Source organism: Hypanus sabinus, chromosome 27 (genome assembly GCF_030144855.1).
Source record: "Hypanus sabinus isolate sHypSab1 chromosome 27, sHypSab1.hap1, whole genome shotgun sequence".
In the NCBI taxonomy this organism is placed as follows: domain Eukaryota; kingdom Metazoa; phylum Chordata; class Chondrichthyes; order Myliobatiformes; family Dasyatidae; genus Hypanus; species Hypanus sabinus.
In genome coordinates this window covers 8,973,507-9,000,052 of record NC_082732.1, presented here as the reverse complement: position 1 = coordinate 9,000,052, position 26,546 = coordinate 8,973,507, and the positions used below count along the sequence as shown (strand labels likewise).

Sequence of the window (26,546 nt, the reverse complement as noted above, 5' to 3'; positions counted from 1 at the left end):
TTTTTTTTATTATTGCTTCTTCATCTTATTGTGCATTATTTTTTGAGCTGCATTATACTGTAGTAACAATTATTTTGTTCTTTATATTTGTGTACTGGAAATGATCTTGAATTTTGAATCAGACACTTAAGTAAATCTGGTAAATACTTTAATATTCAAGCTTAAAAGAAAAATTTTATTTTCAAAAATTAGAATTCAGACCCTTTTTCATGAAGATGTATTCTTCTATGGCTGCATATCTACCTGATTGCATCTTTCAATCCGCATGAATTTCAAACTCACTGTGCATCTGCTCATTTTACTGTTCAGTTTCCTCCTAACAGCTTCCTTATTGTTCAGTATAATTTGAGTTTTAAATTTATTCCCTGCTAAACCAAATCCATGTTATTAAAATTTTACATCAGTTTTGTTCTCTTGGGAACACTATTGTATTATTCTTCACAGGACGAAAAGTGTTCACAGATTCTTTGGGTCTCAAAATCAACCAAAATTCATGATTCTCCCAGACGTTGCAACCAATCAGGAAAAGCACAGCAAGCTAAAGTCACACTGTAGGGAAGTATGTAATTTGTTCTGTTGTGCCTGTTGCAGCTTGCTGAAAGAGCCACCTTTTCAATTAGTGCCCCCCCCCCTGCATTTTGCCTGCAGCCATACAAATACAGTATACCTCCTACAATCATCTATCCAATTAACTTGTGAAAGTTACTCTTGAATTTTTCTCTCCACCCATTCAGGCAGTGCATTCTGGATGCTAACCACCCACAGTGTAAACGTGTTTTTCACCTCTGTTCCATCCCCTTTTCCAACCTTGCTCTTCACCTCTAACTCAGCTGTTTTTCTCAATTATCCTGAGGCTAACTGTGATACGTTTTTTGCCCAGTATTTATAGTGAGAAGCTGCTGAAGGTTCTGTTCTCTCTGCAGTCTTTGATTTGCAAGTAAATTACTTGTTATGAAATAAACTGTTTGTTATGTGTGATAAGCCAAACACCTTCCCCTCCAGCCCATCTGTAATGCAGTGCTGTCAATAGCACTCTTTATTTTAATCCATGTATTCTGGCTACTGATCTTCTCCTAGTGGAAGCATTGCACCTGTAGTTACTCTGATTCAACACCAAACATCATTTTAAAAATAAGTAGAGATTAATATTTTTATTTTTGATGTATTTTATCTTTTTCTTCCAGAATAAAACCTCCCTGTTGTGTATAACCAGGAACTCTCTCAGGTTTAGGAAAATTAGGATCTGATTTTTTATCTGACCTACCCTTTCTAGATTTGAATGTATTCATCAGAACATGTTAGTTTTGGGGTGATGGTACAGGAGAATTGCTGATAATATGTTTTTATTAACCACGGCACTCATTTTTTCCACTATCCACCTGATTTCCTGAGGGAGGGGAAGTTTAATGTTTTTGTTTGAATAGGTTCCATGGTTCTTCTTTGTTTTGTGGGTGTGTGTGAGGAAAATGAATCTCAGGATTATATACTGCATCACGCTTTGATTAACTAAATGTACTTTGAATCCTGATGAGCTTTGTTAACATTATGAGGGAACTGTCCATTCAACACCATTTTTGCATTAAGAATAAGCCAAGCAAAATTGCCCAATGTTAATTTCACATGTATCAAGAATAGTGTGTAACATGCTGTTGTTTCCATGGTGTTCCCATTCTTGGGAAATCCATTTTGTTTCTCCTCTCCCATTATTCAGCTGAGGACTTGGCACCATTGCCAGTCCGCCACCTCTGAAAGAATACCAGTTTTGTACACACGTTAGATCCTGTTCCTTTGGACACTCATAACAGGAAAGAATGTTTAATTAAACTGAATAAAATGATGAGGGTCATGAGTACCATCCCTTTCTGGATATGAATAGTAGATGTAAGTGAATTTAATCCTAAAGTCTGCTAATTTTATGACATTTGACATGAGGCTGACTACGTAACCTAAATCACATACCCTATTTCGATGTATTTGCTACTTTTTAAATTGTGAAAATGAAAACTCACATTTTCTGCTTTGAAGATTTCATGCTCCTCATTAACAGCCACACTTTGGCACAAAAAGCAATCTAATCTCTACTGTAATTTTATATTTCTTCAGCTTTTCTGACCTTTTTTGGGATTGCCAGTATTGGTTTGAGCTGCCTGGTTGCCCTGTTTCTCTACCATGTTGTGTTCGGTATCCAGTACCTGGGCATCTTAAATGGAGTAGCTGCCTTTGTTATTGTGGGTATTGGTGAGTAACCTTTTAAAATCTGTCTATCTGGCAATGTGTGTTTCATATAAAGGTTTAAATCAGTAAATATGAATCAACGTAAGTGAAATTCACAAAATATTAATATTGTTGCATACGTGTATATTCAGGGTGAACCCATTCAGCTAATCGAATCTGTAGCCCAGTCATCACTGTAAAAAATAAGTAAAGATTAGTATTTTGAGTTTTGATGTATTTTATCTTTCTCTTTCAGAATATAACTTACTTATTAAGTATATCCAGCATTTCTGTCAGGTTTATGAAAATAAGTCTTTGTTTGTTATCTGACCTATCCTTTCTATATTTGAATGAATTCATCAGAACATCTTGTTTTTTGGATGGTGGTGATGGTGTAGATTCTGATGAAATTTGATAAAATTGTGAGAGAACTGTCCATTCAGCAGCTCTTTTGCATTAGGGGTATGCTAAGCAAAACAGGAACTTGTTCCTGTTCTCTCTCACTTGCCCATGCACCCACTTCTCCCCTCAAACCTCCATGCACCCTCTCCCTTCCTCGTGATTTTCCCACTATCTAACTACATTGGGGGTAATTTTTGTAGTAACAACATAACCTACCAACATCTTTGAGATCTGGGAGGAAAGTGGAGAACCAGAACGAAGCCCATGTAGTTGCAGGGTGAACATGCAACCTTTGCAAAGATAGCACCCGAGGTTGGGGTTGAACCTAGGTCAATGGAATTGCCAGGCAACAGCATTACCTGATGTGTCAGGATATTAATCAATGTAGGATTTTATTTATTCAATAATTATTATATAATTTTTTCATAATTATTAAAATGGTGACTATTTGTATGGTAGCACCCTATAAGGTTTCACTGCTAGTGTAATGGTTTCTCTGTAGCAGCAGTGTTTGGGTTATGACTGGAGATAACGGGGGCTATGGAATGTGTGCCATCCAATAAGAGGCATGTTGTTTCTTTCTTGTGGGACTGAGAGAAGGGATTTGCGGTCTCTCGATCGGCCAAAGATGGAGAGAAAAGTTGCCAGGACGGGGAAGTTGTGGACTGCGGGACGAAGTGGACTGGGAATGGGGTCGGGTGTTGACGCCTGGGGAGAAAATCAAGGGAGAATGAACAGACAGGAAAACAGTGAGCTCCAATGAGTGAAATAGACTGTTGCATGAGAATGGGCCCTTTTTCTTTTGTTTTTGTTTTTTTTTTACTAACCCTATAGTCAAATTAAAGCTCAATCATTTAATTGCACATGGTTGTTATTTTGAGGTACTGATTTGTAACAGCAACACATCACGCAGCATCCACCCAAAGAAGGTTTCTCAGGTTTGGCCGGGCCAGGGGCTGTCTTCCCCTAGATTAAGCCATTAGCTGAACCTGAGGATTACAATTGTGGGGGTATCATCCTGGGATTGATTTTGTTGGATGCAGTGTGATGATACCCTGAGCATTGAACCAGCGGGGTAGGCATTCAAGTTCTGGATAAATTGTTAATTCGCCTGTTAAGTACTTTTAAAGTTGTGATTGTGGGAGGAGGTTGATAAAATGGCAGTCGCAGCTGTCGTTTTATTGCAGACCAGCGTTGACATAGCGGTGGCAGAGCGGGCCGAATCACTAGTCGACTTTCCCATAGCTGGGGTCAGAGATTTCAAAGACAGGGTTCTATCATTTCTGAAGAGTGAGGGGAAGGAGTGGTCGGATTTGGACCATCCCCCCCCCCAAGGGAAGAGTGAGAATTTTGAGGTAGTATCCACCCTTACCTCTCTGGTGAATAAATGGAAAAATGCCCAGGTTCAAAGTCCCTGCTGTAGTAGGCTCCACCTATTCTCTGGAATAAGGGTAAGAGGAGGATGAGTCTTGGGTGGAGCAGACCTCTCAGTTGATAGATGAGTGGCTGTGTTCTGATGACGTAAGGGGACAGATATGGTTGAGAGTTTGAGTGGGTGGGCTGCTGATGTTGTGAGAGCCATCAGGTTGCAGTATCCCCTAGCAACCATGAGCACCGAAAAGCTCTTTTGGCCCGACAGGAAGCCCAATGGAGCTCATGGTGGGGTTTCAGAAGAAAGGGGAGAAGCTTTCTGATTATAGTTTTTGGCTAAGGAGGCAGCTAAATTGCTTGCAGTGCAGAGGGGTCATTCAAGCAGCTGAGGTGAATCAGTTAAGAATGGACCAGATAGCCAAGGGCGTTCAGTCCCATGACCTGCTTGCTTGGAGTCTCTGACGGTCTCGTAAGACAAGCCCCCACTCTGTTTTGTTGAGCTGATCACAGAGGTACGGGAGGAGGTGGATGCATCAGAGGTGTGAGAGGCCTCAGTCAGCAGGGTGCAGTCCTCGATAGTAATCCCCTGTGGTGAAGTGACCATGGACAGCCTCCCCCAGGGAGCGGTAGAGGAGATTGTGGCAGAGTTGAGGACTGAGATATCTTGGCTGTTATCAGCGGGTGTAACACCCCCATGTGATGGAGCTGATTGGGGGGAGGTGGATTCCCCAAAGGGGACGAACAATGCGGAAGGCTGCTAGCAGCCGGTGTCACGCGAGAAGGAGAGTGTGCTGTCAGGTACGTCAGCACAGGGAGTGGTTGGGAAAACTTAGAGGAAACCCGGAGAGGGAACAGCCCGGTTTCTCTGGGGGAACACGTTCCCAGCAATATACCAAGGAACCCCTGAAAACGAAAGACCCAATTCCTAAAGGCTTAGTGGGGCCATGCTCTGGTGTATCGCTACGGATGGAGGGTACTTATGTTAAAGCCATACTCGACACCAGTTCGCAGGTCACGTTGTTGTACCATTCGATTTACAACTGGTATCTGAAGCATTTATCATTGACACCATTCAGGGCACTGGAGATCTGGGGTCTTGGTGCTAGTGATTATCCATACGATGGTTATTTATCAGTGAATTTGGAGTTCTCGGAGGCGATGTGGGAGTGTCTGAGGTCCTTGATAAATGAGTGCTGGTTTGCCGGACCCCATTGAGAAGGGCGGTGTTTCAATTCTGGTGGTGACCTACACCCTGCTCATGTGAAGAGGCTCATGGGGCTCAAGGAGGAGGCTGGTGAGGGCTTTCTGGCACATTGTCTGTGCACCTGGTATTTCGAGCTGTCTTTGAGGAAGTGCATGGCTGCATTGGGCCAGATACCGAATTTAGATGAGGAACTGTGTGGTTCACCCGGTCGAAGCCAATGGTGGTACGGCCCGGGAGGTAGCGAGAGTCATGGGACCCCAAATTTCCCAGAGTGCCTGAATGCAAAGCCCTCTTAGTGGAAGTTCCAGAAGACCACGAGAGAGCGTCGGGATTCCCTGCTGGGGTACTGGTGAGGCCCGAACTGCAGAAGCCCTCGGTTGTACAGGCGAGCAGGATGGCAGTGATTGTCCGGAACACTACAAAGAGGGAGGTCACCTTCAAGTGGAGAATGCCCCGGCACATTTGTTCCTGGTGACGGTAATCTAGTGTCCCTGTGAGACAAGCAGTGAAGAACTACTGGGAAAAGGTGGAAAGTTGACCACTGAGTCATTCAACCTCAGGGATTCCCCAGTTCCTGCAGGTTGGAAGAGGAGGTTGGTACAGAAGATGTTGAAGCCATAAGGTGTCTTTTCCACTGACAAGTTTGATGTGGGTTGTTCCAAGAGCACTCATCGATACCCCGTTGAGAGAGAGGTCGCGGTGACTGGCCCCTGCAGAGGTGGAAGACGTTCGGCAGTATTTGTGTAAGTTGAAGGAAGCTGGGATCATCACTGAGTCCTGAAGCCCCTATGTGTCCCCAATAGTAGTAGCCAGAAAGAAGAATGGGAAGGTACGGATGTGCATGATCTATAGGACTCTGAACAGGCACACTATCCCTGACCAGTATACAGTCCCAAGGATCAAAGATGAACTGGCCTGCCTGAGTGGTGTGAAGTGGTTTAGTCTGCTGGATTTGAGGAGTGAATATTACCAGATCCCCATGAGTGAGGCCAACAAAGAGAAGATGGCATTTATATTTCCCCTGGGATTCTTCCAGATTGAAAGGATGCCCCAGGGCATATTGGGAGTCCCTGCAAAGTTCCAGCGGGTCATGGAGAAGACAGTGGGGGATATGAACTTGCTTGAGGTATTGGTGTATCTGGATGATCTCATAATATTTGGATCCACCTTGGAAGAACGTAATGCAAGGCTACTGAAGGTGTTAGGCCACCTGAAAGTTGAAGGGTTAAAACTTTCCCTGGACAAGTGCCAGTTCTGCAAAATGTCTGTTAGCAATGTTGGGCACATAGTCTCATGGCTTGGAGTAGCTACAGATCTGGCTAAGATCGAGGCGGTGACCACCTGGCCAAGACCCCAGACTGTGAGCGCTTTGCGCTCGTTCCTCAGGTTCTGTGGTTGGTATTGGAGGTTTATGAAGGGCAATGCAGAAGTGAGTCATCCATTGAATCAGCTTCTGTGTGGTTACCCTCCCTTGGGGAAGAAAGGGAGGGGGGAAAAGGACAGTGGGTGGAATTTTAGCCCATCAGAGCCCTTTGGACGGAGGTGGGATGCAAAATGTGAGGAGGCCTTTCAGTCGCTGAAGGAGCTGCTGAGCTACATGCCAGTGCTGGTTTTTGCGGACCCCCGATTACCGTATGTACTGCACGCAGATGCCAGCCGAGAGGGTTTAGAGGGCATCCTGTATCAGCATCGGGGCTCCATTTGTAAGCCAGAGTCTGTCTCCCTCCGAGGAAAAACTATCCCATACTCAAGTTGGAATTTCTGGCGTGGAACTGGACGGTGGTGGATAAGCTGAGTGACTACCTCTACGGGGCCAAGTTTGAGGTAAGGACAGACAACGACCCTCTAACATATCCTGACCTCAGTGAAACTGGATGCCACAGGCCATCAGTGGTTTGTGGCATTGTCTGCCTATGATTTCAGCCTGAAGCACTGGCCAGGAAGCAGAAATATTGATGCTGATGCTTTGTCCTAACGGGCGCATGAGGGACTGGTCAGGGATGAGCAGTGGGAGAATGTTCCTGCACCAGGGATGAAGGCCATGTGCCAGTTTGCCATCACCGTAAAGGCAGAGGGAAAGAAAGGGCAGGATCGAGCGGTGAATCAATTGGGAGCTTCTGATAACGTCATCCCCCAAGTTTTCTGTAACCTGACTGCTCTGAAGACAAATCAGCTGCCGGAATTGAGTTCTGGGGAAGTGGCAACTGTTTAGTGGTAACATTTGGTTAGTGGTCACCTGGGAGACGTGGCTCACACAGAGAAGACGAAACACGCGGAGGTGCCTCCATTACTGAGAGAATGGCCTCAATTGGTGTTGTGGAACCACATCCTATACCGGGTCACATCACCCCGGAGCGACCGTGCCAGCTGGTTCTGCCCGAGAAATATCGGAGGATTGCGCTGAAATCACTTCATGATGATTCTGGACATTTGAGGGTTAAAAAGACCTATGGATTGCTCAGAGACTGGTTTTACTGGTCGGGGGTTGAAGAATACTGCAAGTCGTGCATTCGCTGCATATGGTAGAAGACACTGCCTACGCGGGCAGCTCCCTTGTCCCAGTTGCAGAGTTGTGGGGCCCCTGGACCTGGTGTGTATGGATTTCCTGTCCATAGAACCCGATGCCAGCAACACGACAAATGTCCTAGTCATCGTGGACCATAACACCAGATGTGCTCAGGCTTTTCCTTCCAAGGGCATCCACGGTGGCCACAGTGTTATGGGAGAACTACTTGATTTATTATGGCCTTTCCAGGTAGATACATAGCAATGAGGGACGAGATTTTGAGGGCAGCCTCATTCATGAGTTACTGGGCATGCTTGGAGTCAAGAAGTCAAGGACCACTCCCTATCAGGATGATCCCCAGCTTGCTACCTTGATACCTTGCTAGACATACTCAGGACCCTGGAGATCAGCAAGAAGAGCAGGTGAAGTCAACATATTGGACATCTAGTCCACAGTTACAACTGTACCGGAAAGGAAGCTACTGGGTATTCGCCATACTGTCTGGTGTTTAGGCGTGAGGCGAAGTTGCCCATTGACCTTTGTTTTGGGACTGATGAGGGCAACTTACCACTGAAGCCTTATGTGAAGTATGTGTCTGACATGAGAAGAGAACTGAAAAAGGTTTATGCATTAGCTGGGGTCGCGGCTGCCAAGCAGAATCAAGGATGGGTTGGCGGATTATCTCAATGTCATGAGGACATGACTAAATTTGGTGGAGGGAGAGTGTAACACACTGTAGGGTTTTGCCGCTAATGTATTGGCCTTTCTGTAATGTTTCACTGCTAATGTAGTGGTTTCTCTGTAGCAGCAATGTTTCAGTTATGACTAGAGATTACAGAGGCTTTGGAATATGTGCCATCCAATGAGAGGCATGTTGTGGGGCTGAGAGAAGGGGTTTGCAGTCTCTTGTTCGGTGGAGGATGGAGAGAGAAGATGCCAGAACGGGGAAGTCGTGGACTGCGGGACGAAGTGGACTGGGAATGAGGTCAGGAGTCGATGCCCGGGGAGAAAATCGAGAGAGAACAAACAGACAGGAAAACAGTGAGCTCCAATGAGTGAAATAGACTATTTCATGAGAATGAGCCCTTTTTCTTTTGTTTTTGTTTCTTTACTAACCCTATAGCCAAATTAAGAATTATAAAGCTTAATCGTTTAATTGCATATTGTGTATTGTTTGTTATTTCTTTGGACTTACTTGTAACAGGGGAACATATCATGCAGCATCCATCCAAACAAGATTTCTCAAATTTGGTGGGCCAGAGGCAGTTTTTCCCTAGAGTAAGCCACTAGCCGAACCTGAGGGTTACAATACCAAACACATGTCACACTTACCATTCCTTGTTTCATCATCCGTATTGAGCCCAGGTTAGATAAAATGCAGAACAGCTGTGCAGCCCAACTTAAGGTGACAACTGCATTGCCCCAGAAATACAATATCTATAAACACAAGGGAAAGCCAAAGCCACACACACAAAATGCAGGTCAGGCAGCATCCGTGGAAATTAATAAGCAGTCCATGTTCTGGGCTGAGACCCTTTTCCAGAACTAAAAAAAAATCATGCCCACAACTTATAGGCTATGCTTGTCAGATCACAGTGTCTCTGTGAACTGGAGGCTTTAAGTCCATTCACATCACAACCCATTTAACAAGGACCACTGTCAGCTGGAGCTATTTCATTTATTTCACAGTAAAAGGAGAGTACGCTGAATATTTTGGTCAATAAATTTGAATCGCTGATTCTTCTGTCTCCTTATGTTGCTGCAACATATGTAGTTGAGCAAGATCGAGCATCAACCTTTTAGTATTTCACAGAGGAAATGTTTGCCAGAGTGTAAGGTCAGAACTTCAAAGGCTCTTACTGAAAGCAGTTAATGATACTTACCAACTGGCTTTGCCCAGAGAAGTGAGTGTGCTCAAAATTCTGGACTTTTCAAAGACGTCTAGAGAAGGTTTGTTGCAACAAAAGCGACCGTGCTGATATGCAGCAGGTTCATTTATCACCCGATTGTCTTGTCACTAAAGGGTTGCAGGCCAAGGAAGGAGAGGGATAAAAAGAGAATAAATCTCTGCTAATAAAAATAGCAAATGTGAAAATGAAGCAGAATAAATGGAGCAAGGCAAAAGGATCAGAGCAACTGGTGTATGGGGGCAATTATCGTCAGAAAGGTTATTCCTGGTCACATAAATGGGCACATTTATTAATTCAGCTGTTCCTAGGAAAGATTGTCTGTCTTAAACATTTCCTTCTATTTCCATTAAAGTTAACAATAGAGCAGAATTAATAAACCTGCAATCTAGTTTTTTTTATTTGAATAGCAAGATAATTAAGTGTTCTGCAACATTTGCACCTCGTATGGATTCATCTGTTTTGTAATTTGTTTCTAGACATTAAAATGTAATTATTGTTATAACACAAGGTATTTGAATATCAATAATGGCTTCAGTTATAATGATCTAATGAACTAGGACATCAGTGACTTTGCTTTTCAGTTCAGTGAGTTCCTTCAACTGGTTCTTCACTGAATTTGAAAATCAATCACCTGCTTAGTTGCACAGCACATCTTACTGAGCATTAAACTTCCAGTAGACAAGTACTTCCACTCAAGTTAAAGTCAAACAAAATGTGCTTATTTTGTTCCCTCCGCATCTTTCTCTCAGTTGTTTCTACTGAAATGTTAAAACATACTTTATCATCTGCTTATATTTTGGGTCAATATTTTAGCCAGAGTAGTTTAGTTCTAAAGATAGTCATGTCACTCATTTGGGGATCTAGTCTGCCTGAGATAAATCTCCAGCATTTATATTTTAAAATTATTAAATGAGCTCATACAGCAACATAAAGTTTGATGTATAATTATTTAATCAGCTTTCACAAATTGAATTTAAGAGTGAAAATGTGAGAACCTGTTCAGAGTACAAACATCAATTTAAAAAAAAAAAGACTTTTATTCCCTGCTAAATTTAAGTTCTTCCAAATAATTATTTTGGAGCGTTTTCAACTTCTAAAGAAATTCCCTTTTATTTTCTTATCACTTAACCAAACTTGTTATGAGTGGCTGATTTGACAGAACTCTGGTTTTAACTGAATCAGAATTCCCATGAGCACCACAGTGGTACAGCTGGTAGACCCACTACCCCACAACTCCAGGGACCCAAGTTCAATCCTCACCTCACCCTACTCGCATGGAGTTTGTATATTCTCATTATGACCACATGGGTTTCCTCCACATGTCCCCTCCCACAGCCTAAAAGCACCAGGTGGTAGGTTACTTAGCAATTATAAATTACTCTGAATGTTTATGTGACTACTAGAATCTAGATGACAGTTTCTCGTAGCATGGGAAGAACAAAACAAAACAGGATTAGTGTAAATTGGTGCTTGATGGTTGGCAGGGACTCGGTGGGCTGAAGGACCTGTTACGTGCTGGATCTCTCTACGTCTCTGAAGTATGCTTATACTGTAGAGCAGGAAAGGTTTGTTTCTGGGAAAGGGTTATGCGTTGATGGTACCCTACTTGGAGGTACAAGTTCTACTTTACAGCTTGTCTAAGATGTTTTCTTGCTCGGGCACTAAACTCAAGATAAAATTTGCTGCTGTGGTCAGGATGCTTTGTTGGTTAAGTTGTTGCCTCATGCTCTTTCAGGGATACAAAAAAATCTTTGTTAATTCAGAAACTAGAAAATGACCAGGATGAGCTGGCATGGAAGGATCTTTATTCTACGATAACTATGTATATTCAACACATTCCACAAGGCCAAAATTAAGTGGTTGGATACATGAACTGTTTTTCTCTTTGTGGAAAGTAAAGCAAAAGATGTTCATAATGGACACGTTAGTAACCTTCACTCCTTTGGTTTTCTTGCATTGTGGAAGCTTCAAAAAGGCAATTCAGAATTTCATTTTCCCATTCACAGTGCTGAATGAGTTAGCTGATTTGGCAAACAAGTTTTAGTACCAAAAATTTTAGCAATTTTTATTTGCACAGTTTGTCTTATTTTGCACAGTATATGTTCACAGGTCCTTGCCTATTTATATGTTGCTTTTCATAAAAATTCTATTGTATTTTCTTTTTTCCCCTATAAATGCCTGCAAGAAAATAAATGTCAGGGTTATATACAGTAATATCTACGTACTCTGATAATAAATTCACTTTGAATGTTGAACTTTACTGTGTAACAAGGGACAGTGTAGATTAGTCATCAGTAGATATTGTGATTGTTTCTCATGGATAAATGAAGTATATTTTGCTCAGTGCTTTCAAGCACTAAATCTTACCACAGCACTTTTGGCATCATTGATTTTTGTTTTGTTCAGTTTTCTCTGTAGCAGCGTGGCAAGAGCAGTATTTATTGCTTTTCCCAAATTGCCCTTGAGAGAGTGATATTGAACCCTGACCCTAAAGGGTGAAGGAGTTCCACAGTTTAGATCTGGCAGTGATGACAGAATAATATATATTTTCAGTCAGCTTGACGCATTGCTTGGAGAAGAGCTTGCAGGTGGTGATGTTCTCATACGCTGCTGCTCTTATCCTTCTTGGAAGTAGTGGTCAAGCACTTGGTACCTGAGGTGACCAGAAGGGCAAATGCAATGTATTTTGTACACAGCGTCCACACTACAGCCACTGTTCACAGTCATAGAACCATAGAACACTACAGCACAGAACCAGGCCTTTTGGCCCTTCTTGTCTGTGCCGAACCATTTTTCTGCCTAGTCCCACTGACCTGCACCTGGGCCATATCCCTCCAAACCCCTCTCATGTCCAGTCGATGGAGGAAATTAACGATCAGACTGGTGGAGGGGGTACAAGTAAAATGAGCTGCTTTTTCCTGGGTGTCGTTGACCTTCACGAACGTTGTTGAAGTTAAGCTCAACCGGGCAAGAGCTGTTAAGCCCTGACAGGTGGTGGGAGGGCTTTGGAGTATGAGGAGGTGGGTCATTCACCAAAAGGTATCTAGTTTTTGCCATTATTTGTTTATTTGGCTGATTAAGTTTTCTGGTTAGAGATGAGCCTAGAATGATGATGGTTGGGGCTCAGCAATACTCATTTCACGAGCAAACACGAGGAAATCTTGCAGATGCTGGAAATTCAAACAACACATACAAAATGCTGGTGGAACACAGCAGGCCAGGCAGCATCTTTAGGGACCTGACGAAGGGTCTCGGCCCAAAACATCGACAGTGCTTCTCCCTATAGATGCTGCCTGGCCTGCTGTGTTCCACCAGCATTTTGTGTGTGTTGTTTGAATACTCATTTCACCCTCTGTTGTTGGAGGTAATCAATGCCTGGCACTTTTGTGGCCACTTAACAGCTTACACCCGAATGGGGCCTAGTTTTGGCTTAATACAAGCTGTGGCTGCTCCATTTTCTGAAGAGATGTAAATTGATTGTTTATTTTGTTTTATTGTTCTTTAAAGCTCGATCTCCTGAACTTAGTTTGTTGAGTGTATGAAAGTAGATTCCACAAGTCTGCCGCCGTCTTGGGCACAAACTTCCAGATCTCAAATTAAAACAAGATCAAGCAAAAAGCAGTGTTCATGAATCTGGGATGAGTATGGTCTACACCAGTGAACAAAATTAGATATTTACACAGGTTGTAGAGCTGAAGGAGATGAGTGGTTGAGTACATACTCCTTCTAGAATGTGGTAAATTTGGTCATACCCAAGGCGATGAAGTAAGGACCCTAAAAAGTGACACCTTAATGTTTGTTTCGGAAAATAAATTAACCATTTGCCTGTAACATTGAACTCAATTAATATGTTAGGCATGCTGGCTACATCATGCAATTCAAACAATATATAGTGCACCTTGAGCGTTTAAGAACCCTTCATTACCTTCTGCAACTATTGATACCTTGGTGTGATGTCCATTGAAAATGCCAGAGGTTTCATTTGCTGACTCTCCAGCTGACTTTGAAACAGTCTTTTAACACTAAATACCAGTATGGGTACCAATTTAAGTAAGCCAGAGCCTGATTTGGATCCACCTAGCATCATGCAGGAGCTGTTTGTATTATTAACAAAAGGAATCAGGCCAACCATACAACTTCTAACAAGATTTTGGATCATCGATCTTGTATCTTTATAATTGGAAGTGCTTGGATATACATTTCATTGAATGAAGCAGGCAAGTCAAGTTTGTATGGATTTCTCTACAGTAGGGATTGGGGATTTCTAAGCCTTCCTGCTGGGGCTGAAATTTCTTTCCATTATTAAATAATACGTTTGTACAAAGTGTCATTTTCTGAAGTGTAAAATGAAACACTGAACACTGAACCACTTCGAATAACCTTGGGTTTAAGTGCTGGGCATGGGAATGTTAGCAAAGTGCTGAGACATGCTATGAAACTTCCACACTTCAGTTCTCAAGATAAAAATGCAATGTGTTTATTTATTTCTATTTTTCAGCAATTATCTTTCTATTTTCAGGGGTGGATGATGTCTTTGTTTTCATTAACACTTTCCGACAAGCAAGCCACCTTATCAGCCCACAGGAGAGGATGATTCACACCATCAAAACTGCTGGAAAAGCCACCTTCTTTACCTCATTCACCACAGCTGCTGCCTATGCAGCCAATATATTTTCCCAGGTTGGTTAATTATAAAGACCTGATGCTATGTAGCATGCTAATTTACTTCATTTATATGATTGACATCTTTTCCTATTTTCTGTTAGAATTCTTTTACCATACTGTCTCTTTCATAAGGTTCATCTCACTGGAAGATTCATGCTCCAGAGAGTGGAGTATTCTGTAAAATATGGTAATTACGTAAAGCAAAATGCTGCTGCTGGCCTGTACTCCATATTCAGCGCCACAGTGCAGATGGAAGGAAATACACAGGATGCTCTGTGCATATCAAGTGCCACGGAGAACATCAATGCAGAATCGTGGAGGAGTTTAGAGTATAAGGCATGCAAGAGAGATTTAACGCAGGCATGCAAAGTAATAAAGGCCCTTGAAAGGAAGATGTTGTACCTGTGGGTTGATAGGCAAGTAGACAGGAAGCACATTTAACATTGTTAGGGGAAGATCAGAGGGATTGAGATTTTTTATGGAGCGCGTTGTTATGATTTGGAACACACAGGGACGTACAGCAAATTGGAAAGATGCCTAATGAAAATATTGCAGGACAGTGGGAAACCAACAGGTCATACAAATCAAAGGACAACTCCTTCAACAGACACGTGGGTGGAAAGGGCCAGATGGCATGCTAGGATGCTGTATGATATTATTGTCAAGAGTTGCTCTCCATTGCACTTATTTGTTGAGAAGGATGGATAAACTGCAGGGATGGGGGAACAGTCCTATAGGGAGAAGATAAGAAGTCTGTACCTAATTTCTTGAGAGTTTAAAAGAATGAACGAGAGGTGGTCTAGTTAAAACATACAAAATATAACAGGGTTTTGACCAGGTAATGCAGGAATGATTCTCCTGCCTGACGCATCTAGAACCCAGAGTCACATTTTTGGAATGAGGGTCATCCACCCAGGTCAGTAATTGGAAGGAATTCCTTCACCCGGAACATAGAGGAACTTAGGAACTTTCTGCCTAATAAAATGATGGAAATTCAGTCACTAAATGTATTCAATACGGAGGGCGGATTTTAGGTATCATGAGATAAGGGTAAATGGTGCAGAGGTGGCATGTCAGCCATAATCAGAGCAGGTGTGAAGGATCTAGTGAGCTACTCTTCCTTTTATTTCTTATGTTTATTTAAGCAAGCCCATTTGACCGTCCAGTTTTCAGTAGTGGATTTGAACTCTGGTGTTCCCTTAAGAAATTGTCAGATTAATGCCCCGCTGAGACTGAATCATTCTATTTGTTTTACACTGGTCTGCATGTTTTGATTTCAGAGGCACTAAGCCAAATTTGATGACCCCTAGGATGAGAATCTACTGTTCCCACTCACTTGGTTTGAAACCACACTCAAAGGTATCCAAGCAAATCACCTGGTTATAAAAAGCTACCAAAAGTTCAGCAAGGCTCACTCTCGTCAGCTCGATATGATGCCGTTGGAAGGTTATCCCCAAACTTCCACTTCAAATTTTCAAACAAATTAAATCATTTTGTTTTAATGATTCAACTTGCTGATGCAGCTTGGAATTTTGGCCCTATCTTAGGTCAAAGACATAAAATCCATTAACAACATTTTGGCCTGTGCTGACGGTGGTAGGTAATATTGAAGCCACAAAGCGCTGGCAAAGACCATCACTGAAATGAGAACGACTGGCCTCCAAGTCAGCAGCAATACCACCCTTGCACTTCCCGATATTAACACTCTGGAAGTTAGCACTGATCAGACTCATTGGGAGCACCCATGTGATTGCAACAGAGCATATCAGAAACTGCAAACGCTTTGCTGAGTGACTCTAGTCCTAACTCCCCAACTTCTTTTACACAGTTTACAAGATGCAAATCAGGAGTGTAGTGAAATACCCTGCTTGCCAGAATAGGTAAAAATCTAACGGCACCATGAAACCTGACACCATCTGTAGTGTTCTCGCTCGGGTGTAAGAGAATGCCGAACTAAACACCGAGGTAAACTGTAGTCGATGAAAACAGGATCGCAGTAAGATTAACCGTTTACTGTTCACTCTTCCTCATTAACGTATGGTGAAAACTGTTGATAAAACAATACAACATTTGTACAGCATTTGTTTCCTTCTTGATATCACATGTACATCGTAAATACTTGCAAAAGTAAAACTACAACAACTACATTACATTAAAATGCAGCATACAGTCAGAATCTACCTTACTCCATTGACTGTTTTAAATACACTTCAACACAAACTATCCGCAACTCTTTAACTAACGAAAACATAAACCTTATCAACCGTCATTACTTTTAACAGAATCAGCGTTAACATTTTAATTCAACATATCGTCCATCTCATGAACTTTCGGCGTTGCTTCACTATGTTTCTAGTGCGTAAAAGACAACTTTCTCGTGCTGATCCTGCACATGTGAGCCCCCTCCTTCCCGTTTCTCCAAACCGGTATTTTCCCACAGGACGCGGCGAAACCGGATGTGACGTCATCGCGTGCCGCGATATATCACAGTCAATGAATTTACTTTAAACAATCCTAACTTTAACTAAAAAATGCTAACAAACGACTTACGAAAGTGAAAATATTATAAACCAAATAACTGCCATAAAGGCAACACACTCCCGCTTGACCTTTGTAAGGTCACAATGAACATAATACAAAACTTCAGTCTCTAAATCAGTCCTTAGGTAGAAGTAGAATGACTTCTGTAACTGGTAAATTTTCACATCACCTTGGTCGGTAGTTTTCAACTCAACCTTCCTGACATGTCCATCCCTACTAGGGAATGTGGCAGTGATTCTGGCCATTGGCCAGCTGTTGCAGGCGATTTGCTTGTCCCTGAGCAGGATTAAATCTCCAACTTGAAGATTCCTGCAGGGTTCTGTCCACTTTTGTCTGTGTTGCAACAAAGGTAGATATTCCTGTCTCCAATGAGACCAGAATCAATTTGCCAGAGCCTGGACCTGTCTCCGTTGCTTTGTGTACAGATTCTTATCAGAGAAGTCCCCTGGTGGAGGGGGAGCTCCTGCCTTCTGCGTAAGGAGCATTGATGGCGAGAGTATGAAGGGGTTTTCCGGGTCAGAAGACACGGGTAGGAGTGGTCGTGCATTTATAATGGCTGTGACCTCTGCCATTAGTGTGCATACTACCTCGTGGGTCAATCGGGTGCATTGCTGCATCTCAAGTTTCCTTTTCAGGGTTTTTTGCAAGGACGTGAACTGCTTGACTGCCTGCTCTTTGTTGTCTGGCAAACACTGGTGTGGTTCTCTGAAAGGCAGTGGGGTGACCCCATTATTTGCTTTATCTCTGAAGAATTTGGTGTCCTTTGTTTTTAAGAAAATGGCGTCTTGAGCTGATGGAGCAAGTTTATTATCATGCTCAGTTTGAGCGAAGACTGACTGACCCAGCATCTCGTCAGTTACTTTACATTTGTTAAAGCCTTGTCATGCTTCCTTAATACACATGACACTTCTGCGGGGTTGAAAAATTGACTGGCGGCCACTCTCTAGCACATTGGTCTTGAATGTGTTAACCGTCGGTTTGTGTACATTGCCAGAGCACACCTCTCCTATAACCACCCAGCCCAGATCCAGGCGTTGCGCAAAGGGGGCGTCGTGTGGTCCATTGACCTGCTGCCTAACCTTGTGCACCCGGAGAACTTCTCTCCCTAATAGCAGGAGTATTTCTGCTTTTGGATCCAGTTCGGGGATGTGTTTGGCGATGTGGTGGAGATGTGGCTGGTGTAGCACCGCACTTGGCATCAGGATCTCAGTGTGGTTCTTCAAAATTTCATTGCACTCTAAGAGTGGAGGGAGACAGATGAGGACTTTACCATCCAGGGACTCAAGCTGGAAGCCTTCTGCCTTCCTTCCATAAGTTTCCACGTTGCCTGAGCAAGTTCTAAGGTAGTATGGGAACTGCTCACTCTCAATGTTGAACAAAGAACTCTGGACTGACTAGTGAGCGATTGCTCTGATCGTCCAGAATTACATTGGCTTTGATGGCCTTGTCTTTGGCTCCCTTAGGGTACACCTTAGTGAGGCAGATCTTTGAACAAGAACGGCTTGACTGAGCTTGACCGCAAACTTCTGTGCAGTTCGAGCTGACAACAGTTGTCCTGGAGTGAGCCTCTCCCTCCCTGCCGTCCTGTTGTGGGGGTGAAGGAGCATTGTTGGTTTGCGGTAATGGGCCGGGATGCATGGCCCCATCGTGGTTAGTGCTATTACATTCCAGGCACTTCACAGCGATCGTACACTCTCTAGCAAGGTGAGAGGTAGAGGAACAGCATTTAAAACATATTCTTTTCTCCTTGAGAAGGGCCAGCCTCTCTTCAAGGGGTTTTTCCCTAAACGTTCTGCATTTTCTGAGGAGGTGGGGTTTGTTATGCAATGGACAATTCTTGCCAGGGTCGTTGTTAGTTGTAAAGGCTTCAGTCTTAAGCACTGAGACAGGTTTATTAATGTTGAAATTATTCAAAGAGTATTTATCTGGCTTGATGTAAATTGTACTGCTTATTGGACCCATGATACTAGGGTCATTTCGCTTCTTCGCCTCCTTGCACACAAACCTAGTGAAATACTCGAAGGGAGGAAATCGACCATTGTTCTCTTCCTTGTACTCTGAGGCAACAGACATCCACCTTTCCTGCAGTCCAAATGGAAGTTTGTCCGCGATTTGTCTAATCCCATATGAAGTATCTAGGTATACTAGACCAGTTGAGTAGCCATCTTCTTTGGCGCCTTGAATCTCTATGAGTAAATCTCCGAGCTCTCTTAACTTAGTGTGGTCCTCGGCTGACACCTTAGGAAAATTTTCCAGACGTTGGTATAGAGCCGCTTCAATAATTTCGGGGGCCGCATAGCCCTCCCGAAGTCTCTCCCATACTTTGCGTAAGGCTAGCTTGGGGTTGTTGATGTACACAGAATGTATGCGTCTCACCTGTTCGCATGATTCTTTTCCCAGCCATTTTGCCATAAGATCCAACTCTTGGGTTGCTCTGAGCTGGACTCCGTCGATAGCGTTAGTGAATGTGAAGTGCCATGCACGGTCATTTTCAGGTTTATCGTCAAACTGGTATAGTCCTGAAGTGACGAGATCTCATCATGCTAAATACAGTGCCATGGGTTCAACTGCAAGTGGCATGCAGGCTGGGGGAATATGTCGGCGGGTATATGACTGAGGGTGTACATCTGTTATGGAATTCGCAGTTCTGAATTCGGCCTTTGCCTCTCTTCTCACCAAATCTGGTAAGTTTGGTGTCGAGAAGTATTTGTCATCTGCCCTTTCGTTCTTGAATTCATCGTGGAGTTGCAAGGGTAAATTGACTTCCTCGGATGGATGTGATGCAATTGGGCCTCTCTGAGACTCCTCATGAAGTGGGGCGTTATCAAATAAGTATGGAGAGGAAGAACGAATCTTCCAGTCTGTTTGAGATCGGACATAGTCGCTTGTGCGTTCCAATCTGATCTTTTCTGAAGTAGATTTTACGTCAACCTGATCTTGCATTTCTTCAGCATTTTCTATTAACTCTGCTTCCACCCTGGCAGCTTCTGCTTCTCAGTGTAGTGTTAGCACTTCTAACTCTGACGCTATCCTTGCCCTTTCCAACTTGTTTTTGGCTTCTCTGGCAGCCGCTTCCATTTTCAATTTTGCTTCTTGTTTGGCGTAGAACGCTCGCACCTTGGCGGCTTCTGCCTTAGCTCTTGCATGGGCAGCCTTACTTGATGATGCCCTACTGCCCCTGGTCGCTGGATGGCAACGACTTGATGCTGGATCGAGTTGTCATTGCAGCACTTGAAACACCTGATAATGCTGCCTTTTCACTGTAGTGTTCTCGCTCAGGTGTAAGAGAACTCTGAACTAAACACTAAGGTAAACCGTAGTCAATGAAAACAGGATCGCAGTAAGATTAACCGTTTACTGTTCACTCTTCCTCATTAACGTATGGTGAAAACTGTTGATAAAACAATACAAAATTTGTTCAGCATTTGTTTCCTTCTTGATATCACATGTACATCGTAAATATTTGCAAAAGTAAAACTACAACAACTACATTACATTAAAATGCAGCATACAGTCAGAATCTACCTACTCCATTGACTGCTTTAAATACACTTCAACACAAACTATCCGCAACTCTTTAACTAACGAAAACATAAACCTTATCAACCGTCATTACTTTTAACAGAATCAGCGTTACCATTTTAATTCAACATATCGACTATCTCATGAACTTACGGCGTTGCTTCACTGTGTTTCTAGTGAATAGAAAGACAACTTTCTCGCGCTGATCCTGCAGATGTGAGCCCCCTCCTTCCCGTTTCTCCAAACAGGTATTTTCCCACAGGACGCGGCGAAACCGGATGTGACGTCATCGCAAGCCACGATATATCACAGTCAACGAATTTACTTTAAACAATCCTAACTTTAACTAAAAAATGCTAAAGTGACTTACTAAAGCGAAAATATTATAAGCTGAATAACTGACATAAAGGCAACACACCATCCATTTGCGTGACCCTATTCTCCTCATTAATCACCAGAGCTGCACAACATTTCTCACCCAGGGTACACTGGTGGTACCTGCCTGACTCACAGCCTCTAAAAACAGGAAAGGGCAATGGTTCTCCAGCATGGGGATACCACCTCCTGAACTTCCCCCCATCCCCACACCAGGCTTTCCATATCTCTGTTCCATCGATGTCACCAAGTCTTAAAAACCCTGAAACCTGGCTCAGTGCGAGTACCTTTAATCAGAAGAACTGCTCGATTAAAGAAGGTGATTCACTACCACATCATTAAGGATAATTCAGAATGGCTGTACGATAAAACAGTGGCAAAATCCCCCAAAATTTCCATGTTGAATTTCTTGCGAGTGTGGCAAGACTTGCCAATTCATATTTTGCCTTGGATTCAAATTTAATTTAAACTAATTCAGAGGATTATTTGTGCCAGCAACAAGCCACTGTGGGTACATACTGTATGTACTCCCCGCGCGATATAAGCAGAATAGATTTATTGAACATTTTGTAACCCAGAGAAAGAAGCAGCAGCTTACAAAGTCTCACAGCAGGTTGCTCAGGATTTCAGGGGTTCACCACTGACTGACTGTGGATGAGCTTCTGCCCCCTACTGTGCCCTTTTAATTATATTTTCTCTTCTTTCTTGTCATGCCATCTTTTTCTTTCTCTGTTTCCTTCTTCTTGGCTTCTCTCTCTAATCTCATGCTTTAGAGTTGTGGAGAAGGATACGGCAAGGGGACTGGCTCTTCAGCTGTCTGAGTCCATGAAAACATTTACACTAATAATGCATTAATCTCATACTTTATTCTCCCAGATTCAACTCCCCCAGGTTCTACCACCTAACTACACAACTAGGAGCAATTTACACTGACCAATTAACCCAGTAACCCAGTCATCTCTGGAACGTGGGAGGCAACCAGAGGGAACACAGAAAATGTATGAACTCCACTCAATCAGGAACGGAGGTCAGGGCCAAAGCTGGCTCTCACACACTGCGGGGCAACGGCTCCACCAGCTGCACCACTGTGCTGCTTCTGGTCTCACTCATTGATTTTACCTGTTAACAGCCTCCTGCACTATCTTACCTTTAATCATTTTAAAAATACATTCTCTGTTTTATTCCTTATAAGTCCTGCTTCTTATTTTGGAGGCTGAGATTATCATCTTTGTTTGCTCTCTTTCGGATGATTTAACCAGGATACACTTGCATTCTGTTACAACTGTTATTTTTGCGTCAGCTGATGTTTCAAGTTCTATACTTTGTCAGCATACCCCTAATCGAATCAGAATCAGAATCTGGTTTATTATCGCTGACATATGTCATGAAATTTGTTGTTTTGTGGCCGCTTACAGCGCAATAGATAAAATATACTATAAATTACAATAAGAAATAAACAGTGCAAAAATATGAGGTAGTGTGCCTGGGTTCATTGTCCTTTGAAAAATCTGATGGTGGAGGGGGAAAACCTGTTCCTAGAATGTTGATTCTGTGTCTTCTAGCTCCTGTACCTCCTCTCTAATGAGAAGAGGAGCTGTCCTGAACGGTGCGGTCCTTAATGAAGGATCCACCTTTTTGAAGCATTGATTTTTGAAGATGTAGTGCCCATGATGGAGCTGGCTGAGTTTACAACCTTTTGCAGCTTTGTCCAGTCCTGTGCAGTGGTCTGTCCATACTACCAGTTAGAATGCTCTCCACGGTGCATCTGTAGAAATGTGTTAGTCTTTCATGTCACGCTACACCACAAACTCCTACTGAAATATAGTTGGTGTCATGCCTTCCTCATAATTGCATCAATATCTTGGATCTGGAGCGATCTTAAAAGATGTTGATGCACCAGAACACAAAACTGATCACCCTTTCCATCATTGAACTGTTAGTGAGGACTGATGATGTGTGTCCCCTCGACTTCCCATTCCTGAAGTTCATAATCAATTCCTTAGTCTTGAAGAGGTTGAGTGAAGGGTTGACCTTTCTCATTCTGATATGCTCCTTCCTCACCACCTGAGATTCTGCTGACAACAGTCATCAGCGAATCTGTAGTTACCTTTTACACTGTGCCTAACCTCACAGACGTGAGTGTGGAGAGTGGAGAGCAATGGACTAAGCACACATTCCTGCCAGTCAGCAAGGAAGAGGTGTTATTTCCGATCCACACTGACTGCTCTCCAGAGGTGGAAGTCAGGGATTCGTATGTAGAGGGAAGTGCAGAGGCCCAGGTTTTGAAGCTTATTGATTAGTACTGAGGGAATGATGGTTTGAATGCTGAAATATAATCAATAAATAGCAACCTGATACAGTTCTCACTGTTGTCCAGGTAGTCCAAAGCCAAGTGGAGAGCCAGTCAGATTGCATCCACTGTAGACTATTGTGGTGATAGGTAAATTGCAGTGGGTCCAGGTCCTTGGTGAGGCAGGAGTTGACTATACCCATAATCATCCTCTCAAAGCACTTCATCACAGCTGAGTGCAACTGGGTGATAGTCATTGAGGCCATTTACTCTGGTCTTCTTGGGCACTGGTATGATTGATGCCAATCTGAAGCAGGTGGGATCCTCTGACTGCATCGGTGAGAGATTGAAGATGTCTTTGAACACTCCTGCCAGTTGTTTGCCATTGCTTTTCAGTACTCTGCCAAGTGCAGTGTTGGGGCCTGACATTTGTGAGGGTTCATGGGAGAGGTATTCTGATGGCAGTCTCTGAGACCGATATCACAGGGTTGCTGATGCTTCAGGTATTCACACAGTTGTAGTTTTATTCTCCCTTTCACAGCAAGTTGAATTCAACTGGGAATGAAGCATCACAACCACTTATGATGATAAGTTTCACCTTGTAGAATGTAATGGCCTGCAAACCCTGCCAGAGCTGACATGCATCCGATTCCATCTCTAACTTCACTTCACTCTTAAGATAGCCTTCCTTAGGTCATACCTGAACTTTTTGTAAATTTAATGCACTTCTACCCAGTACTTATCTGTCTGCTTCCAGCCTAATCCCACAGTCAAAATTAGTGCCCTGACCTTTACAGTCTGAAAGTTTTAAATATATTCTGTTTCAGCATGTACCTTGCAGTATACATCATTTTGACTTATCTGATCATCATGTTTTGATGTCATTATGATAATGCACAGTATATTTGCTTTAATAGTCTGTACAAAACCACTCAATGCAGAAATAGTGATAAAATACATTTAAAAGGCCCATAAAAGCACTTTAAAATAAGTTTAGCATATTTAAAAATTAATTTTTTGTTTCAGATACCCCTTAGACTGTCTCCATCCTTCATTTAGTGGCCCACATTTTAAGTGTCCTTTTGCAATGATCTTAAATTTATTTTTGCTTAATATTTAGAATGTATGAAAATAACTTTTCTAGAATTATGAATATAAAAACTGCTTAACTAGATGAATGTTACGGCACAATGTTATATTTTTAAAGATGGTTAACTACAGGGAAGAAACAAACAGGAAACACTCAGCAGTCAGGCAACATCTGTGGTAGCAAAGGAAGCATATTTAAATTTCAGGTTGCAGGCCATTTATTAGAACAGGGAAGAGCTCCTTCCATGTTTTCCCAGGTTGGTCCCTTCATTTTCACTGGTTTGCTGTAGCTCTCTCCCATTAACTCTCTTACTTTGGCTTCAGTGAATACGCTCCTAACTTGTGATCAGTATATATTCTCCAGAAATACAAAGTGATAACCATAAGCATAATTAATCACAAACAGCATGGGGAACAAGGCCAGCTGGATTTAAACCAAATCAATTGTCCGTATCAATGCCTAATTGTTGACTGACTCAGTGGACATTTACTGTTGAGGTAGTTGGTAACAATCCTGTTTTGCTCCCACCAGATCCCAGCTGTCCATGACTTTGGGCTCTTCATGTCTTTAATAGTGGCCTGCTGCTGGGTAGCTGTCCTCTTTCTTATGCCAGCTGCACTCTGCATTTGGAGTCGGTACATCACGCCTCTGGAGATATTCTGCTGCTCCAGGTAGGAATAAGTGTCTTTCGCCTCTATTTGTTTATCAGTGCAAAAATTAGCTTTACTGAAAAACACAGGGCATATTTTCAAAAGTCATTAAATATTGTAACATTAATAATAGTGTTATGCTCTGCTTCCATCTGAATCTATCACAATTAGTTGTAATATTTTTGTAGTATTTATAATATTTGCCGAACAGTCAGCTGGGCCAAAGTTACTTCAAGATTCATTCTCAAAACTGTAATAAGTTAATAGATCTGAATCTGTTACTTTCAAGCGCACCAATAGCACATTGTATTCCATTCACTCCTCTGCCCACCTCATGCACACCTCCATTGATTTCAAAAGCAGGTCCATCACATTTTGGGTCTGAGGGCCCAAAACTGCTCACAATACTCCAAGTGTGGTCTGACCATTGCCTTATTAAGCCTCAGTATTAAATCTCCACTCTTGTATTCTAGTCCTCTTGAAATTAATGCTAACATTGCCTTTCTTACCACCAACTCAACCTAGAAGTTAACTTTATGGAATCCTGCGCAAAGTCATTTTGCACCTATGTTTTTTGAATTTCCACCTCATTTAGAAAATAGTCTACACCTTTAATCCTTCTACCAAAGTGGATGACCATATACTTTCTCACAGTATTCCACCTGAGGTGTCCAGGGAGGGGTAGCACACTGGTGGCAGGCTTGTCGTGGGGCAGCTCGTCCACCTTTGGTCTCCACCTGCCCCGCAGCTCTCACCTGCGTCTCCAAGTAACTGTTTGCATGGGACAGTGGCCACACATCGGTACACTGCTTCGACAGGCGGGCTAAACCGGGTAAGCGTAGCTGGAAACCTCCAATCCCAGTGAGATAGCAATGTGCCTACCCCGGCATGCGAAGTCAGTCCTGTGGACTGGGTGGATGAGATCAACTACAAGATCGATCCAACGGCGAAGAAGGTGGTGCTGCAACACTTTGTTGAGAGCGAAGGGCACGAGAAGGTACAGAAGGTGCCGTGGCTATCCACTGCAGCCACGGAAGCCTCCAGTCATGATGATTTTTCGTACAAGTGCAAGGAGTTTTTCACTAGACAACTCTTCCTGCACAGGTTACATCATCATCGAAAACAACAGAAATCCAACACACATTCCATCGCCTTTTCTCCCAATCTATCTGAGACCTTCTGCATACTCCCTGCTTCCCCAACACTATTTCCCTTTCACCTACCTTTGCATCGTCCGCAAACTTGGCCATAAGGGCCATCATCCAAATCATAGTCACATATAACATGAAAAGAAGAGGTCCCAACACCAACCCCTGCAGAACACCACTACTCAGCAGCAGTCAACCAGAAAAGGCCCCCTTTATTCACAATCTCTACCCCTTGCCAATCAGCTAACCATTTATTGACACTAGTATTTTTCCTATAAAGCCACGCTCTTGTTAAGCAGCCTCGCATGCGGCAGCTTATGAAAGGCCTTCCAAGCAAACAATATCCACTGACTCTCCTTTGTCTACCCTGCCTGATATTTCCTCAAAGAATTCCAACAGATCTGTCAGACAAGATTTCCCCTTAAGGAAACCATCTTGACTTTGGCCTAATTTGTCATTTGCCTCCAAGTACCTTGAAACCTCATCCTTAATAATGGACACCAATATCTTCCTTAACCACTGAAGTCAGGCTAACTGGCCTATAATTTCCCTTCTTCTGCTTCCTTCCCTTCTTAAAGAGTAGAGTGACATTTGCAATTTTCCAGTTCTCTGGAACCATTCCAGAATCTAGTGCCTCAACAATCACTTCAGCTACCTC

At 42.9% G+C, this 26,546-nt stretch overlaps 1 protein-coding gene across 13 annotated transcripts in view; it reads left to right on the top strand.

The window, feature by feature from the left end:
- The window catches only part of disp3 (dispatched RND transporter family member 3), a 626,857-nt gene that overhangs the window by 412,174 nt on the left and 188,137 nt on the right, over positions 1-26,546 (top strand). For all 13 annotated transcript variants that reach the window (XM_059951724.1, XM_059951723.1, XM_059951719.1 and 10 more), the window contains 3 exons: positions 2,104-2,238; positions 14,127-14,287; positions 24,622-24,761. In XM_059951724.1, the coding sequence (XP_059807707.1) occupies positions 2,104-2,238; positions 14,127-14,287; positions 24,622-24,761 (436 nt within the window). The remainder of the gene's footprint in view (positions 1-2,103; positions 2,239-14,126; positions 14,288-24,621; positions 24,762-26,546) is intronic.